This window comes from Podospora pseudoanserina, chromosome 6 (genome assembly GCF_035222485.1).
Source record: "Podospora pseudoanserina strain CBS 124.78 chromosome 6, whole genome shotgun sequence".
NCBI lineage: Eukaryota > Fungi > Ascomycota > Sordariomycetes > Sordariales > Podosporaceae > Podospora > Podospora pseudoanserina.
In genome coordinates, this window is record NC_085925.1 from 972,522 (window position 1) to 988,977 (window position 16,456).

Genomic DNA, 16,456 nt, shown 5'->3' on the forward strand with positions numbered 1-16,456 from the left:
CCCACCTGACCTCTTACACTGTTCCACAGAAGGTTTAGCACCGTCTGCTAAGTCCCCCAAGTTCCGGCATTGAACCCTGCACTACAAGGGCAGGGCGACCAATGGAGGGCGGGAATCGTAGGTAGGGACCCGCTGGACGGTGAACCACGTCATCGTGCCGCCGCGCGCGTGTTCGTGCAGTTTTGGTATGCGCGCGCTGCTGTGCCCCGCGCTGCTGTGCCCGTGTGTGTGGTGGTTACTGCCTGGAGAGTTTTGTCTCGGGTTTTACGGAGTTGGGAGCGTGAGATGTTGCGGTATTCTTTATTAAAGGAAAAAGGAGAGAGAGCTGCTATTGCAGAAGAGCAAGGCTTTCCAGAAAGGAAAGCTAGAGAGGTGCAGGGCTGAAGCTAAAGGTGCGTCCGTGTACCCCTACCTCACCAGAAGGCAGCAACGTCTACAACCTTTTCATTCTTTCCACCGCTCTTCTAACTGCTACGATATCCAGCAGAAACAATGCCACCAAAACACAGCTACACCACCCACTGCCGCCTCCGCCCCTTATCCCCATCCCCAGATGACCAAGTCCCGGCGGCAAACCCCCAGTACTTCTACTCCTCCCCCATCCCCATCGACGACCCTTTATCCGCCGCCGTTGGCACCATCCCCGACGCCTCGAATCCGAGCTCTGGGGTTCAAAACCTCCGCCCTTTTTCAGAGGGGGATAACCTATCCCTTGAGCGGGCTTGGTTGGGGTTTGCGAACGCAGAATCGAAAGAGGAGCATCAGAGGCTGGTGAGGAGGTGCAAGCTGGGGAGAAAGGTTGATCAGGAGGGGGAGGTGAGGAGACGTCTCGAAGCACTCGTCGACCGCCTCGCCAAACTCCACATTGACAAGCACAAGCGGGAATCTGTCGCTTCAGCAAATGATGGGTTGCTCGGCCCGACGAGCATGGTTGTTTTGACTGAGGATGGTGGGGGAGAGGAGAAGGTGGTTTGCTGTCAGGAATTGGAGATTGATGTCGCGGCGGAACTGAGAAAGGAGTTTTGTGGGTTGGTTAGGCGGAAGGTGGGTTGGTTGAGGCAGGAGAGGGTTGCTGAGGGGGTTATGGCGGTGATAAGCAAGATGCAAGGCGGGGGTGCGGAGGGGCAGGAACAAAACAAGAAGGGGGGAGGGGGGAGTAGTAGACCTGGGACGCCGGTGCCGCAGATGGTTGTGGGGAGTGTACCCAGGGTGCCGGGAATGTCGGGGATTGGGGTTGGAGAGGAGTTGTTACGGGGACGGGGGTTGGTGGATGGGATGGGGGAGAGTGGGGTTGCTACGCCTGATGAGAGGGAGAGGGAGAGGGAGAGGGGGACAGGGAGGAGGGGGGGGGAGAGTACTGCTGGGACGAGGATAGCTGGGAAGGGGGCTGTGCCGCCGCCGGAGGAGGATACGGCAGAGGTGCTGGTGGGGATTCAGAGACTACATGTGGTTTCGCTGCCGGTGTTGCAGATGAAGCCGATTTACTGGTCGCCGGTGAATGATATTGCCGCGGTGGTGAGGGCGACGTGGTTTTACAGGTCCTTACCTCCCCTTCCACGGACAGTTAACAAAAAGCTGACAGTCAACAGAGACACCATGATCCCCCTCCCTCCGCTGATCGCCAACCAGCTCGAGGCCGGCTACCGCGAACTTCGACCCTGGACAGAGACCTGGTCTGACGAGCTCCGTTCTGCCCTCGACGTCGGGGCGGTAGGCGAAGAAAAGGTTACTCATCGCCTCTGGCCTGAGCACCACAGTGAGAAGCAACGGTCGGCCAAGTCGAAAGGTGGACAACATCTACCGCCTGAACCGCCTGTGTCAAGTGACCCGTTCTGTGCAGCGAGGTGCTTTAGTGGGGAGGCTGCTGCGGAGGGGAAGTTGGAACCTGTTCGCGAGGAGGCTGACACTGCCATGCCGGCGCCAGAGCAGAGACAGTATTCAAATCACCACGTTATTTACAAGAATGCCAAGGAGGCGTTTTTGCTCAAGCCGAGCCAGCAGCCCTCGGCATATTACTCCCGGAGACCGGTACAGAAGATTATGAAAGGGGTCACGGTTGGGGTGCCGGTTGTGAGAGGGTTTGATAGGGCCGCGTGGGAGAAGGTTCATGAGCCTAAGAAGCAGCAGCAGGTGAAGCCACAGCCGGTCAGACAGGAGCAGAGGGGAAACAACAGCGAGGAGGATGTGTGTCAAGGCTGTCAAGAAGAGCTGCGAAAAGGCCAGGTGACCGACCTTGTCCTCATCGCCCACGGAATCGGCCAAAAATTCGCGGAAAGGGTGGAAAGCTTCCATTTCACGCACGCGGTGAATGCCTTTCGAAGAATGGTCAGTGTCGAGCTGGAGACTCCCGCCGTCAAGTCGGTCTTGCGGCCGGAACAGAACGGGATTATGGTTTTGCCAGTAAACTGGAGACATTTGCTCAGCTTTGAAGACGGGGGGCCGACGACGGGGAACGAGGAGGATAAAGCGGCTTACGCTCCGGATGGGTTTGGCCTCAAGGATATTGAACCGGGTACGATACCGGCCGTGAGGAGCATGATTTCGGATGTGATGTTTGATATACCTTTCTACATGTCGCATCATAAACCAAAGATGATCGCGGCGCTGGTGGGGGAGGCGAACAGGGTTTATAGGCTTTGGTGTGGGAATAACCCGGGGTTTGAGGAAAAGGGGAGGGTGCATTTGATTGGGCATTCGCTGGGGAGTGCGATGGCTGTGGAGGTGTTGAGCAAACAGCCTACCAGGGTGCCGAGGCCTCTTGGGCAGGTGCCAGATACAAAGCACTTTGAGTTTGATACGGTTAATTTGTTCTTGTTAGGGAGCCCGGCGGCGTTCTTCTTGCTGTTGGAACGAGGGGGGTTGGTGCCGAGGCGGGGGAGGATGAAGCCAGGCGCCGAGGCGGCGGATACGGTTGCGAAGGATGTGGTAGGGGAGTTGGGCATGTTTGGGTGCATTGCGGTGGATAATATCTATAATATTTTGGCAAAGGAGGATCCGATTGCGTATTTGCTGAACGGGACGGTCGACCCGGTGTATGCGGCGAGTTTGAAGACGGCGTACGTGCCGAGTTTGAAGACGGGGTGGTTTAAGGGGCTGGGGGATGCGTTCAGGGGGGTTGTTGGGGTGGGTGGTTCGTCATCGTTGGAGAGTGAGGTTGGTGGTGCTGGTGGTGGGACGGAGCAGCAGAAGAAGCCGTCGATGATGATGAGGTTGCCATCGCAGTTGGAGCTGGAGGTGCATGATTTTACGAGGGAGGACGTGGCGGAGAAGAAGGCGTTTCTGCTCAATGATAATGGGCAGATTGATTATTATTTGAGGAGTGGAGGGGGGCCGTTGGAGATTCAGTATTTGAACATGCTGAGTGCTCATACGAGTTATTGGACGAATCTGGACTTGATTCGGTTCTTGTGTATTGAGGTGGGGAGGAGGCCGGGGAGGAAGAACACGCTGCCGGCGATGAGGGCTGTGAAGGTCAAGGGGCGGTTTGGGGGTGTGGCGGTTGGTGGTTTGGGATGAGATGGAGGGTCTGGACCTTACTTTGTTTGGACTTGTACTGTATTTGATAGCGACGGCGTTTAGGAGCGAGACGGATATACTTGGTCAAGGTAGACAGACAGGTAGACAACAGCGCGTTGTTCATTTGATTGGTTGAGGAGTGCTCTTTGAAGTGACTAGCTGGATGGATGCACTTGGATTCGAGACAAAGAACAGTGTGAACAGGGAACTACATAACATGATATCTGGAATTGAAGATGGCCTCTGCTGCCGCCGCTGCTGTGCAATCCCAGATCTTCCCGGATCTGGTTCCTTAACACGACTTATATAAGGCTGGCTCGGCAGGGGGCTGGCATAAATTGTTAAGCTTAGCGAACGGTGCTTGGCATGCGGCCCTGTTCCTGTTTCAACAGCTCTCTCTAGTTTCCGAGCCGCAACACCACTGCATCTTTGCGATAGCCGTTGCTGGACGCTGCCGCAAGAACCTCTCCATCGAAGCGCATCGCCCTTTGCACCACTCATACATAGCCCGTGTGAGGCGGTGGAAGCGTCGCGGATGCCAAGAGCCAGTGACCAGTTGACAGCGGAGTCATTTGTTGAAGCGACATCGATAGCGCGCGTGGGCCAGCAAGCTCCTTGCAAGGTAAGTGCCAAATTTTGTCTCCACCGCGCGTCGTCCAAAAAAGTCGGACACGATGCGATGCCTCTTCCCTGCACTGTACACACACACACCCAGACCGCGAAGTCGTGACATGCCCCGCAAAGCCATCGAGACATGCTGTGATTGTTAGAACCTGCAACGACGACAACGACGAAGAGGAAGACGAGGACGAAGACGAGGATGAGGACGAGGACGGAGAGCCACCGACGACGAATGAATGCCGAATGAAGAATAATAATATCTTGAGAGACGTCTGAGCTTGGGCAGTGGGTAGTGGGACTAGACGTTGGACGGTAGCAAAGAGCGTGTTGCTTGCTTCGTCCCAGCTTTCTAAAAAGACCTGAGCTCTGCGCTCAACTCAATGCCCATCCACGACACCTTGCACGAGGCAGTCGACTGCACAGGCGACTTCCTCTCTGACTTGCTGCGCTTCCTGCCCCTCCGAACGTTTACCTTTTCTTCGACTTTTGCAACTTTAACTTCGCAGCACAAACAGTTTTGCCTGCTGTTTATTTTCCTGTTTGCGCTTGTCACTGCTGTGGCTTTCACCTTCCCCAACTTACATTCACACTCTCACTCTCTTTTCCACGACTGCTGGAAATCACAACTAACAGAAATGCCACCGAGCAAAGCTCCCACCCCGCGGACGTCGCGCAATAGTCGCGGCCTGCGAAACAGTCCCTTCGTCGAGAGGACTCCCGTCGTCAGACGATCGTCGAGACGCTCCACCAAAGGCACCACTCCTGCCAGCACCAAAGCCGTCGACAGTTTCACCGAGCTCCCCGAGCCGGCGACTCCGACTCCGGTCGCTCGATCTGTGAATATCCAGACCCCTTGTCCTCGACCTGGGCTCGCCGCATCCCCCAATCGTACCGAGCCTATTGAGCAGGTCCCTACCTCTCAAACAACTACCTCTCTCGGACCCGTCGCCCTCGAGCCTATTCGAGAAGAGCAGCCGCCAAGGACACCAGCCGCTGCCTCTCCGATCAGCGCTGCCCCAGAGCAAGCGTCTACCACACCTGTCTCGTCATATACACCGACAGGCCCCAGCACTCATACCCCGCCTGCCCAGCGGAAGGTCTCGCCTCTCCAGTACCGGCGTATTGCCTTGATAAAAGGAACCCCCGTCAAGCCTGTCAAGAAGGCTGGCCCAGTAACACCCATCTACCGTCCAACGAGATTCCTCACAAGACTGGTCGACCGAACACCTGCCCCGAAACCTCCTCCTACCCCTCGGAGTGAAGGTCATGAAACCCGTCGGTTTGCAGAGCGCCGAGAACAAGAGGACGATGAGACCGAGTTTGCCAAGGGCATCTATCTGGCCATCCGCAACGATCACCGCATGAGAGAGTGCTGGTGTCCAATACCCAACATTTACAACTCGAAAGAAGAAGCCGAGGCGGGATCGGGTCACCTTCGATTTTACATTAGTGACACAAACGGCACCAAGTCCCTGCGTGTCCTCCAGAAGAAGGACGACTTTAACTGGCACTGCCACTGCGCCCAGGAGTACCACCCCGTGTGTTTCGAGCTCCTGAACAAGAACGGGAAGCGGCCGGCTCAAGGTTCCGAGCTGGACTTGATTGCGCAGAATTCGGGCCTCAAAAATAGCGAGAGCGTTAAGAAGGTTGTCAGCACACCGAGCGAGCCCACAGGAGAGGGGGAGAAGACAGAGCAAGAGAGTCGTTGGTCCATGTGGTCGCAAGCCCGTGGTCTTTTCGGTTCGGTAACCACCATGATCAACCCGATTACCAACTTGATTGGCAAGCTTGTCGGCGCCGTGCGCGGTAACCACTATGAGACTGTCGATGTGCGCCGCACCAACGAGCAAGATGGCACAATTGTTGTCAAGAGATTCAAGCGCCAGCTGGGCGGAGCTGAGGAGGATGAAGTCGACGGCCTGGATTGGGTCAAGAACCCCACCGAGTACATCGGCGCTGAGAGACTCGAAAGACTTGCCGGCGATTTTGTCGGTCAAGCGACACTTGTTCAGGAAGGCAAGATTGTCACCGGTCTTACGATCAAGGACATCATGCAAGAGCAGCTTGCTGGCCAGGGCGTCATCGGCATCAGTGTTGCGATCTTCAAGTACCAAGAGATGCTTTTCGGCCCTGTGACTGCCGAATGGACCGAGGTGGAGAGAGCCGAGAGGTTTACGGAGGCGGTTAAGAGGTACATCCGTAACCTGCTGAGCACCATCGAGATGATGAGAAACATTTACAGCCCGGACAACTTTGAGATTTTGAAGCAAGAGTTCCCCAAGCCCAGGTCTGGTTTGGGACTGGGCAACAACGAGTTCAGGCTTGCGGCGAGAAAAGCCGGGGAGTTTTTGCTGTTCTTCCAGTCTCTGGTCGACCTCATTCCCATGGACCTGGACATGGTCAAGACGGTTGGGCAGGTGATTGTCGATTTCGATGCCGTGGGCAAGAAGGAGTTGGTTCCGAGCTTGGTTGCCGTCGCCGCAGCCCCGGTTGGGACCATGCCTGGACTTTTCCCAGACGAGAAGCCTTCTGTCATGGAGGAGGTCCCCATCAAGGAGTTGGACATTCAGCCTCTGTATGAGTACAGATACCCGTCACCCGACCCCTCCGAATCGGACAGCACACCGGGCGAGCCGGGCGACTACCGTCTGATTGCCAAACCGAGGGGCATCTTGAAGGCTTCCAAGACATGGAGTGTTCCTCCCACGCCTAAGTATGTCCCCACGCCACAAAAGAGCCGCAGGCTGGTGTTTGAGAGCCCAATCTCGAGGTTCATTGCGCCCTCACATATCCCCTCCAGGGTCATGACTGCCAGAGAAGCCGAGCTGATAGTAGAGGCTGAGCGCAAGGCAGAGCTTTTAGGTGATGAGCACTCCCTCAAGGTGCTGGAGGCCACCATGACAACAAATTCGAGGCACAATGCCTCGCAAGACCAGTTCCGATGGAGCGCCCGCGGGCCTGAACTGGAGAAGGACGACAAAGAGATGGGTCTGTCCCGTTATTATCAAAAGTATGGCAAGTTCCTCGACGATGCGAGGGAGGATCTCGAGCAACGCAGTGAGAGGAGGAAAAGGAAGCTGGAGCAGGAGGAGAGGTCCATTTACAGGATGACTCCCCTGAAGCGAGAGATTCGCATCCCCCGGCCGCCGCAGTTTACGACTGCCGAGAGGAGGCGCAGAGCGGCGGAGGCGGCGGCGTCGATGCCCTCTCCCGAGCCGAACAGCCCTATCTCTTTCAGCCCGTGGTACAAGCGGTTTACCGGCAGGGGATATCGTGAAGAGCCGATAGAAGATGATGATGAGGGGGGTTATGTTATGGCCAAGCCTGCCCGCACCAAGCCTGCCCAGACCTCGCGGTTTCAGGGGGTGGAATCGGACGACGAGGGCAACGTGGTCACGCCGGAGTCTAGCCCGAAGAAGGTGCAGCCGGCTACTCCAGCGCATGTCCTCGACCTGCTTTCTTCGCCAACTACCACCAAGGTGAAGGTGAAGCCGCGATTCAATCATCAGGATGGCAAGCTAGTCGTCGACTTGACGAGTTCGCCAACGGGCAGTGCACAGCGGGTCGTCAACCCCAACGTTCAGGTACAGGTTATCACCGAGCGCGTCACCAGGACCAGCTCGAGAGAAGCCACAAAAACCCTGTTTGGCTCAGATCCTGACTCGGATCCTGAGGATGCCGCCCTCATAGCGTCAAGAGCGGAAGAAGAGCGTGCCGAGCTTGCTCGTAAAAAGAAGGAGGAGGAGGAGAAGCTTCGGCAGAGGTATTTGAATCAAGAGAAGGAAGCCGCGGCGAGGAAGGCGAGGGAGGAGGAAGCGAAAAGGAAAGCTGCCGAGGTGGAGAAGGACAAGAAGGCAAAGGAGGCGCAAAAGGTTGCCGAGAGGATCAAGAGGGTGGAGGGGATGAGGCTGAGGGCTCCTCTCAGGCCTCTGCACAGACCGGTGTCGGAGCTGTGGGAGGCGGCGGTGAGCGAGCTCGGCAACCAGCCGGCGGATCAGGTGATGGCCAAGTTTCCCAACGGCCGGGTAGAGGGACAGCTGACGAGGTTCGATCTTTATGAGCGGCTCACGCGGCAAGGTCCCGACGGGGAAGACGTCTGGCTCAACGACCAGGTCATCATGGCGGCACTGAGGCACATGGTGCTGACGGTGGACAAGAAGATGGGCGGGACCAAGGAGCGGCCCAGGGTGGCGTGCCTGGACAGTTACTTTTGGAAGATGCTCGTCGTGGACAAGAAGGGGGTGGATCCCATGATGCGGGCGGCGAAGCGGCAGGCGGGGCTGACGCCCGAGAACTTTTACGAGTGCGCGTTCGTGCTGGTGCCGATTTGCGAGAATAGTCACTGGACGCTGGGGGTGATTAGACCGGATTTGAAGGTGGTGTATCACCTTGACTCGCTGGGGCCGGGGGGCGGGGAGAAGGCGAAGAAGCTGCTGGGGATTGCGGCGTTGATTTCGGGGGGGAAGTGGAAGAGGGACGAGTGGGAGGATGTGAGCGAGTTTATTCGGAGCCCGAGGCAGAGGAACGGGAATGACTGCGGGGTGTGCACGATTACGAATGCGGAATGTGTGCTGAATGGGATCGTGCCGGCGGAGGCGTGGTTGGCGAGGGAGATGGGGCAGTTGAAGAGGAGGTGGATTGCGGCCATGTTGATGAATGGGGGGTATGAGGGGGAGTTTAGTTTGGAGGGGATTTAGCGGGGGAGGGGGTGGAAGAAAAGGAAAATAATAATAAAAAAAATATAAAGAAATCAATGTGTGGGATTAGATGGCGTTGACAATACCATTTGAAAGGGGGTTGTTGGGTCATGGTGTTGGAAAAGGGGTGTATTATATGGTTTTTTTACATTTTTTTTTCACATGGTGTTTTGCGGGATTGGGGCGGAGTTTACATAAAATGGGGAGTTTTAGCACAAGGAAAAAGGAGTCTGGGGATGGGATCTGGTGATGATTTTTGTGGTGTTTCAAGGTCTGGGTCTGGTTCTGGGATTGGGAAAGAGGGATTTAAAGATCTGGGTGGTTTCAGTGGGAATAAGGGGGGGTTGGCGTTTTTGTTTTTGTTTTGTTTTCATGTGAATCCTGGGAGGAAAGATGATCTGAATGCTGGGGGGGAGTTGGGGGGCTCGCTTCTAAGGATTTTGGTTGTTGTTTTTCTGGCTGGGGAAATAGGGGAAATAGGGGGGGGGGGGATGGATATTGTTACATTGTGGGATATTTTGTTGGAATAATACAATGCATTATGGACAAGATAATGCGAGAATACTGCGGCCGAGTCGTGAAATTTGATGTTGGTTTGGTGGTGATTTAGATGGCTTTTACGTTAGGATGGATGGGGTTTGTGATATTTTTGTAGGGGTTTAAATGGACTTTGAACTTGAAGGCCTGAGAGGTGTTTGACTTGGTGAGAAGGAGGGTTTGAGGGCAAAGTTTTGGAGGGTTTAAGGGGCATTTTATGTGTCCGAAGCTCCTTCTGTTGATCCGCATCAGCCTACGCCCCGCTGACGGCCCGGCTTCTCGCAATGCTAATCGTGAGCGCCGTGCGAGAAAGGGTAGCTTGCCGCAATGCTTGCTGCTGCTGCGCCGAGGAGGATGACAGTGCTCCTGCTGAGGAGGCTGACGGTGCTTCGACCGCCGTCTCTGTGGACCAGGAGGGCGTGGCTGCCGAGTAAGCTAGTGGTAACATCAACCCTACTTTTATCAGTGAGAAGAGTGTTGTGGTTTGGTCCGGAAGGCCTCTCTGTCTCTACTAACTAATTAAGATGACGCCAGCAGCGTCGACATCTCCACTCCCGCCCCTGCCAACCAGGCACATACCAGTCCCACCAAGACTGTAAGAACTAGGTCTTGATGTTGGGTTGGAGTCGATTTGGAGTTGGGTTGTATTGAGACATGTTCATCCCAGCTTTTGAAGAGTTCATCCCAGCTTTTGAAGAGTTCATCCCAACATTGACATTGCGAATCGTAAGGGACGCTGCCGAGAGAGATAGTGTTGTGAGGAGACGGTCCAGGGATTTGTTTGTGAACGCTTAAGGTTGGTTTGGAGACTGCTTGAGATTGGTGTGTAAACGCTTACAAATTGGTCCAAGCTTGAGCCAACATGGTGGGCAGATGAAATTCTTAAACGCAAGGAAACGCTGATTTTTGTGTAATATCCTTGAGTGAATGCTTTGTGTATTGGTGTGTAGACAGACGCTTGGTGTGGTGAGCTGGTGAAATGTAATCTCTGGCAGTAGTATACGGCATGATCTGTAGTCTAGGCTGTAGGCGTAAGTGCTGAAGGTGGTGATGTTGCTGTTGAGGATATGGTGTTTCTGGGTGATGTGGTTGGCTTGGCTTATGGCTTTGTTTGTGTGACTGAAAAGTTATATCGGTGCTGAAGATAGGCGATCTATAGGTAGCTGGGATGGAGAGTGAGGCCAGCCATGCTTGTGCTGAGATTGAGCACCAAGACGTTGACCGTTGAGAATGAGGACTCTAATTGTGGGCAAGAGGTTTTTGAAATGCTGGATAGTATTGCGAGTCTTTGAATTCGGTGGCAGTGTAAAAAGTGAGCACGTCGAAGCAAGCGACCTGCAGTACCCAGCAGATAGTCTGGAGAGAAAACGCTGCTGGTCGTCGACGAACTTGGTGGAGCAGCGGTGCTGTTTGCTATGTCCTGGGAGGAGCCTCCCGCCTTAGATCCTAATAGTCCACCGCAAAGGCGGGAGGATATACTAAACTGCATGGAATGGTTAGAGAGAACCCCATGTCTTGGTCATGATTTCGTATACGATCATGATTCGGATCTTTGATGTAGTGATATATTTGGGGAAGTTGCCTGGATGGAAGAGGATATCCGGTAGTATTTTCCTGGCGGCCTCGTTCTTCAAAACCCAGTGGTATGTCCCAAATGTGATGATATTGTACATACCCAATCTGGGGAAGTCTTTTTCGGCTTCGAAGAGGAGTTCAGGCAACATCTTATAGCAAACCTTGTTTTGGATCACGCAAGCATAAGTCCCCAGGGTCAAATATTCTTATGGATAATATACTGGTTCTGTCCGACGCAATTCTCTTACCCTTCTACTTAACTCGTTTGTTACAGCGGAGTAAAAAGGCTACATGTCCGTTAATAGGAGGATAATCTTGATGATCTTGGAATGGCTCTTTTGTTTGCCCTTTTTGAGGCTGAGCGATCTTTCTGGCGGGAAACATGACGATGGCAGGATGAGCTACTAAAGTAAACGACATTGAAATAAAGGAGAGGCCAGTCTTGATTAGTGAGCGGTATCGGGCATCGACAGAGCAACATTAAGTTCGATATCATGTGGGACAATAAAGCTTCGTTGGATTGGAGGTGAATTGTGAAAAGGGAAGATATCGGTAAGCATGGCATACTGATGACTCCGTCTTTATATTATTCGTAGAGTGGGATATATAGTAATAAAAGGCAGGCAGTAGTGGGAATGTTGTGTAGGTAGGTGGTGGTGGATATTTAGAAGAGGGTGCCTGGGCAGATGGATGAGGCAAGAGGGGCGTTGTCTTTGTCTTCATCTAATCATATCAAACACACTTGGTAAAACTAAGATGGGAGGTAAATAACTAGTCGATATAGCAGGATCGTAAAACATTTTTCTTTGGTAACTAATCACCCAAAACAGAACAAGACAGGTCTCTTTGAACGTTTTGTCGGATATCTTCAACAGTAGATAGGTAAATAGCAATTTCAATACTTGCTCTATTCTAGACATATCTAAACTGCGAAGAGGCCATATCACAAATGATCCTCTTCACCACTGTCCCTATTAAAAGACGCTCAATCTAGGTAGGGAGATATTCCAGTACCGAACAAAATCACACAATACAACCCCCTCAAAGAAACTCTAACCAAATCCACCACACAAAGACCGCCCAGTTCCCCTTAATAACAACAATCTCAATCAAGTCTATTCACCTCTTTGTTACATCGCCAGCTCCAACCATTCTTCACCAATTTGATGCATGTCACTCAAATCACAGAAACCAACATTGATCTTCTTCAACAACATCGATAATCTTATTATCATTTTGCCCTCCCCCGAGAGGCCGCCCCCCCCTCCCTCCCCCAAACAACCCCTTTTCCCATATCTCATACATACAAAGGTATCATCAAGAAAGAAAGAAAAAACTCTAATTCATACAACAACAACAACCACCCCTTCCCCATTACGCAATGTGTGTGGTGTGTGTGTGAATAATGCAAGTCTTTTTCCCATCCCTCTTAACCCCCCCACCCCTCCCCTTCCATAGAAAATGCCTTGGAAAACGCCCGCTTGCTTGCTTGCTTTTATTTTGTCCCATGCACCCAACCAATCCAGAATACAAATTATAAATAAATAAAAACCCCCCTGTCGTCCCCCCCCAACCACCCTTATGTATGCATGTTCATATATCATACCATGCCTGTGACCACGTGTGAATCATCAAAATCCGTTTGTTTGTTTACTGAGTGTTGATGGTTTTGGTTTTGCGTGAGCAAAATTCCAGCAAAAGTCACACACTCTGCCATGACTCGCTGGAACAAAAAAAAATCTAAAATGTCGACATAAAAAAAAAACGTCGGGGTATTTGTTGAAAAAGTTTTGCGCAAAATAGAAAAAATGTGACGAGACTAAAAAGCTGTCTTGCCGTTCAATGCATCGATGGACGGGCAAGTTCCCGAGGACCCAGACTGAGAACCTTTTGCAAAAGACTCCGCTTGCCACCCTGCGCCCGGCGAAACTCTAGGTTAGAGCAGCAAGCCATGACACCGGGGGCCGCCGTCTTCTTGTTCAGCTCGGCTTCCCATCCATAAGGATCCTCATCAGGCGAGAGGCTGGGGGAGCGGTCGGGATCAAAAGACAGGCAGGAGCTGCGGTCGGATTCATCAGTGGGGCCTGCCGGTGACAGGTAGTGGGAAAAGTCCGTCATCGAGAGTCGCATGGACGAGTGCTTTGAGGACAAGGTGCTATCGGGAGTGCTTTCCATGGATTCGTCCTTCAACTTGATGGCATCCTTGCTATCCGTGCCGCAACAGCCGTACATGGGGCTCACTGTCCGCGTGCTGTTGGTGGCAACGCAGTCCATTGATGGCACTTGGGGAGAGGCAGCCGATGTAATCACGGGTGCGGCGCCGGATGTGGTGCTCTGAGGTCTGCAGCACATGTTGCTCTTGATCGAGCTGTCTTGGGGGTTCACGGGGATCTTGACCCGAACTCGGGGGCGCAAGAAGCGCCTCTTGGTGCCCATATTCCATCCGCGCGTCGGATATGGGACAAAACCTTTTGCGGCCATGCCGTTCTTGTGAAGCCCGCTACATTGCTGAGGAATACCAACACCCTGGCTCACGTTCCCCGTCGCGGGAACCGGAAAGCGCTTCCCTGGGTGCGGCTCCTCCCACTCGACCGACGAGCGCAGGGTCGATGAAATGGAGTGAACCTTTTCGTCGAAACCCGTCATTGTCTTGCCTGCTGGGGCATGTTGGTGGGAGGATGTAGCGGGGTCCTGTGGGATCGACACGACCTCTGTTTCCTATAAGAGGCCGTTGCTCCCCTGAGCCGCGTCGCTCATCGGGTGGTCAAGGTCGACACCGGCCGAGGTTGGGTGGTCACGCTTGGCGCGGCCTCTGCGGCTCAGTCCAAGCTTCGCCCCCATCTTCTTCCAGCCGCTGTTGTGTGCGCTAATGGCCCGCTGAAGGCTGCCGGGGGACGTGTTGGCGAAGGCCCAGTCTGAGGTGGGCGGTGTGGTGGGTGGTGTCATCGGCTCGTTCGCGGACGGCGAGGGCACGTTTCCACTGTCATCGCTTAGTCCACCCTGCTCCATCGGGTCGCTGGATGACGACGCGGAGCTTTTGGGCTCGCTAGACCAGGCGAGGTTGAGCATGGGCAGAAAAGCCGACTTGGGTGACCGAATTGAGTCGTGTTCGCTGGAGGACGACGTCTCTCTTGGGATTCGCAGGCGTGACCGAAACAGCCTGGGATCATGCTCATGGCGGTGCTCCTCTTCATGCGGCGCCACCGACGCCAAGAAGGGGCCCAGCACCGAGTCGTTCATGAGCTCGTACACAATCTTGACAGCCTCGTCCAGTTCGGATGGGTTCGGTGGGATGGGCACACAGGGAAGTGACAGCAACCGATCGCGTACGCGGGCGGGAAGGTTGACTTCGCGGATTCCGCAAGGCTGGATGAAGGTGTGCATCAGCTTCTGCCAGAGCAGGCAAATGTGCTCGCTGCCATCTCCGATGCTCGGCGGCCTTTCCCCGGTCCCTACAATGTTAGCGTACGCCGTCCTGTAGCGTTCGGCCTGCAGTGTGAACTCGAGCGTCTCGAGGCAGTGGTTCTGCGACAGAAAAGCGGTAAAGGCGCCAAGCGTGTAGGGTGGTAGAGCGGTATCGGTCAGGATGTCTCTCAGCGATGGTGGAGAGGTCGGGTTTGTGGGTGCTGATGGTGGCATAAGAGCCACGCTGGAGGGTCGCGAGGTTGACATGATGGAGTCTCCGTCACCGCCTCTGAAGACGGCCGACGGTCTTGGTGTCAGTTCCTTGGGTGAATGTACTGGCGAAAGCAGTGTTGGTGAATGTGGTCGTAACCGGGAGCGGGTCATTGCTACCCGCGAATGGCCTATGGTTGTGTTGTCGAAAATGTTCCAGCTCTCTTCTTCTTCTTTTTCTTCTTCTTCTTCTTCTTCATCCCTTCGCGTCCTAGACAAGGGCGGGCGCCACCATGAGTGATCGTTTGCCCGGGCTGCAGGGACTCGCAGAACGGCTTGTTTTGGAGCGAGTCGGCGCCCGATTCCCGCACAATGCAACCAATAACCTCCAGATGCGCCCAGGACAGGAACGGGAGAGCGCAGGAGAGGGCTCAAGCTGTGGTCGTCCAGGAGTCCAGTCGCCGCGCTGTCGGGATTGCGTGTGTCAGGCTGTGGACGTCACCTAGCACGCATGCAGGTAACCGGTCGTGGAGCGGAGCAGGGCGCGAACGAGATGCGCAACTCAGCAATAACACGAGAGAGAGTGTGTGAGAAAGAGCGCACGGCAGCACAGCAGGGCAGAGCAGTTGGAGTATACAGAATCGATCGAAAGGATGGATGATATAATCGGGCGAGCGAGCGGGCGGGGGCGGGCGTATGTCTAGCTATCGCTTGTGGTTTCCTGACGTCCTTCTGTCGCACAAAGGGTGTTGACGTGTAAGTCAAGGGTCGGGTGGGGTGTGTGGAGTGGATTGAGCGGGCGGTGCAACTCGGTCAAAGATGTCGTTGTCGTTGTTGTTTTTTTGGTAATGGGGAGGAGACGGCAGGTGTTGGCGTCGGGGGCCCACGGTTGGTTTTGTTTGTTGGAAAGGGTCCTGGGGGGGGAATGGGGATCAAACCGAAAGGGAAACCCGATAAAGGACGGCGACTGGACCGCCCAGTCTTTTAATGAGAAGGTAGCGCGGAGAGGGTGAGGGGGGAGGGTCACAGGAGGGTCACTGCGCTTCCCTGCTAGTGTAGTTCGACTGAAGAAGGGATGGGGTGGAATGGGTGGAATGGGTGGAATGGGTGGAATGGGTGGAATGAAAGGAATCCTGGAAGGAAGAGAGCCGCCGGGGGGAGGCAAGACAGGGGGGTCCCCCTACCTCTCCGTAATCGTTGCAACTCTATCACACAGAGACTGCCCCCAGGCCCCTCCCCCCATTCCTCTCGCTAAATCCGCCAACTGTTCTGCCTATTGCCTCGCCATTCCCAATCCATCGATGGATGTGAGAATAGCACATGTCCAGGGTGGAGGATAATCCGTAGTGTACGGAGTAGAGACGAGTTCTCCATATCGACATGTCCCAAAGGACTAGCTAGAAGCAGTCATGCCACTCGGGCACCAGTTCGGGATGATGGCATCGCCGCCTAACGGGGGAGTCCCTTGAGACTGGTGATTGACCGTTTTCCGTTTCCAAACCTGCCCGTCCTCCCTCGCTCCCCTCGGCAGCAAAAAACACAACGGAGCAGACAGAGAAGAGAAAGAGAACAGCGAACGGGAGAGCGTCCCAAGCCCGGCCGAGGAATGCAGCTAGCTGGGGGTGGGGTGTCGTGGGTGTGCACCGCCGAATGCTTCTAGAAGCCTTCGATCCCATCTTCTTCAACCTGTTCGAGGGGCGAATAACCACGCCGTACCCGATGCTCAGCCCAATCATACACAACGACCCTGCAGGCTTCGTCATGCCGTGGACGACCTCATTCAGTTTGAATCTAATAGACTGAATACCACTGAATACCCACGTTACCTAATCTTGCATTCGAATACATCCATCCATCCATCCATTGGTGATGAAGCGGCACAGCATCGGCCGTGG

At 54.4% G+C, this 16,456-nt stretch overlaps 3 protein-coding genes across 3 annotated transcripts; 2 read left to right on the forward strand and 1 right to left on the reverse strand.

The window, feature by feature from the left end:
* Nucleotides 1-63: 63 nt before the first annotated feature.
* On the forward strand, nt 64-3,649 carry QC764_605430 (uncharacterized protein; the record flags this gene model as incomplete). Its single annotated transcript, XM_062949049.1, has 4 exons — nt 64-224; nt 310-392; nt 488-1,538; nt 1,590-3,649. Coding segments are annotated over 4 exons (3,222 nt in total), but the record flags the coding sequence as incomplete, so codon positions are not given.
* An 868-nt stretch (nt 3,650-4,517) lies between these two features.
* On the forward strand, nt 4,518-8,834 carry QC764_605440 (uncharacterized protein; the record flags this gene model as incomplete). Its single annotated transcript, XM_062949050.1, has 1 exon — nt 4,518-8,834. The coding sequence occupies one exon, from the start codon at nt 4,518-4,520 to the stop codon at nt 8,832-8,834; it is 4,317 nt and encodes a 1,438-aa protein (XP_062797272.1).
* A 3,658-nt stretch (nt 8,835-12,492) lies between these two features.
* QC764_605450 (uncharacterized protein) lies at nt 12,493-15,577 on the reverse strand. The gene is made up of 2 exons (XM_062949051.1): nt 13,745-15,577; nt 12,493-13,657 (listed from the first exon to the last, which is right to left on the reverse strand). Exons 1-2 carry the CDS (start codon nt 14,733-14,735, stop codon nt 12,786-12,788), a joined length of 1,863 nt encoding a protein of 620 aa, XP_062797273.1. The 5' UTR covers nt 14,736-15,577; the 3' UTR covers nt 12,493-12,785.
* Nucleotides 15,578-16,456: the final 879 nt, after the last annotated feature.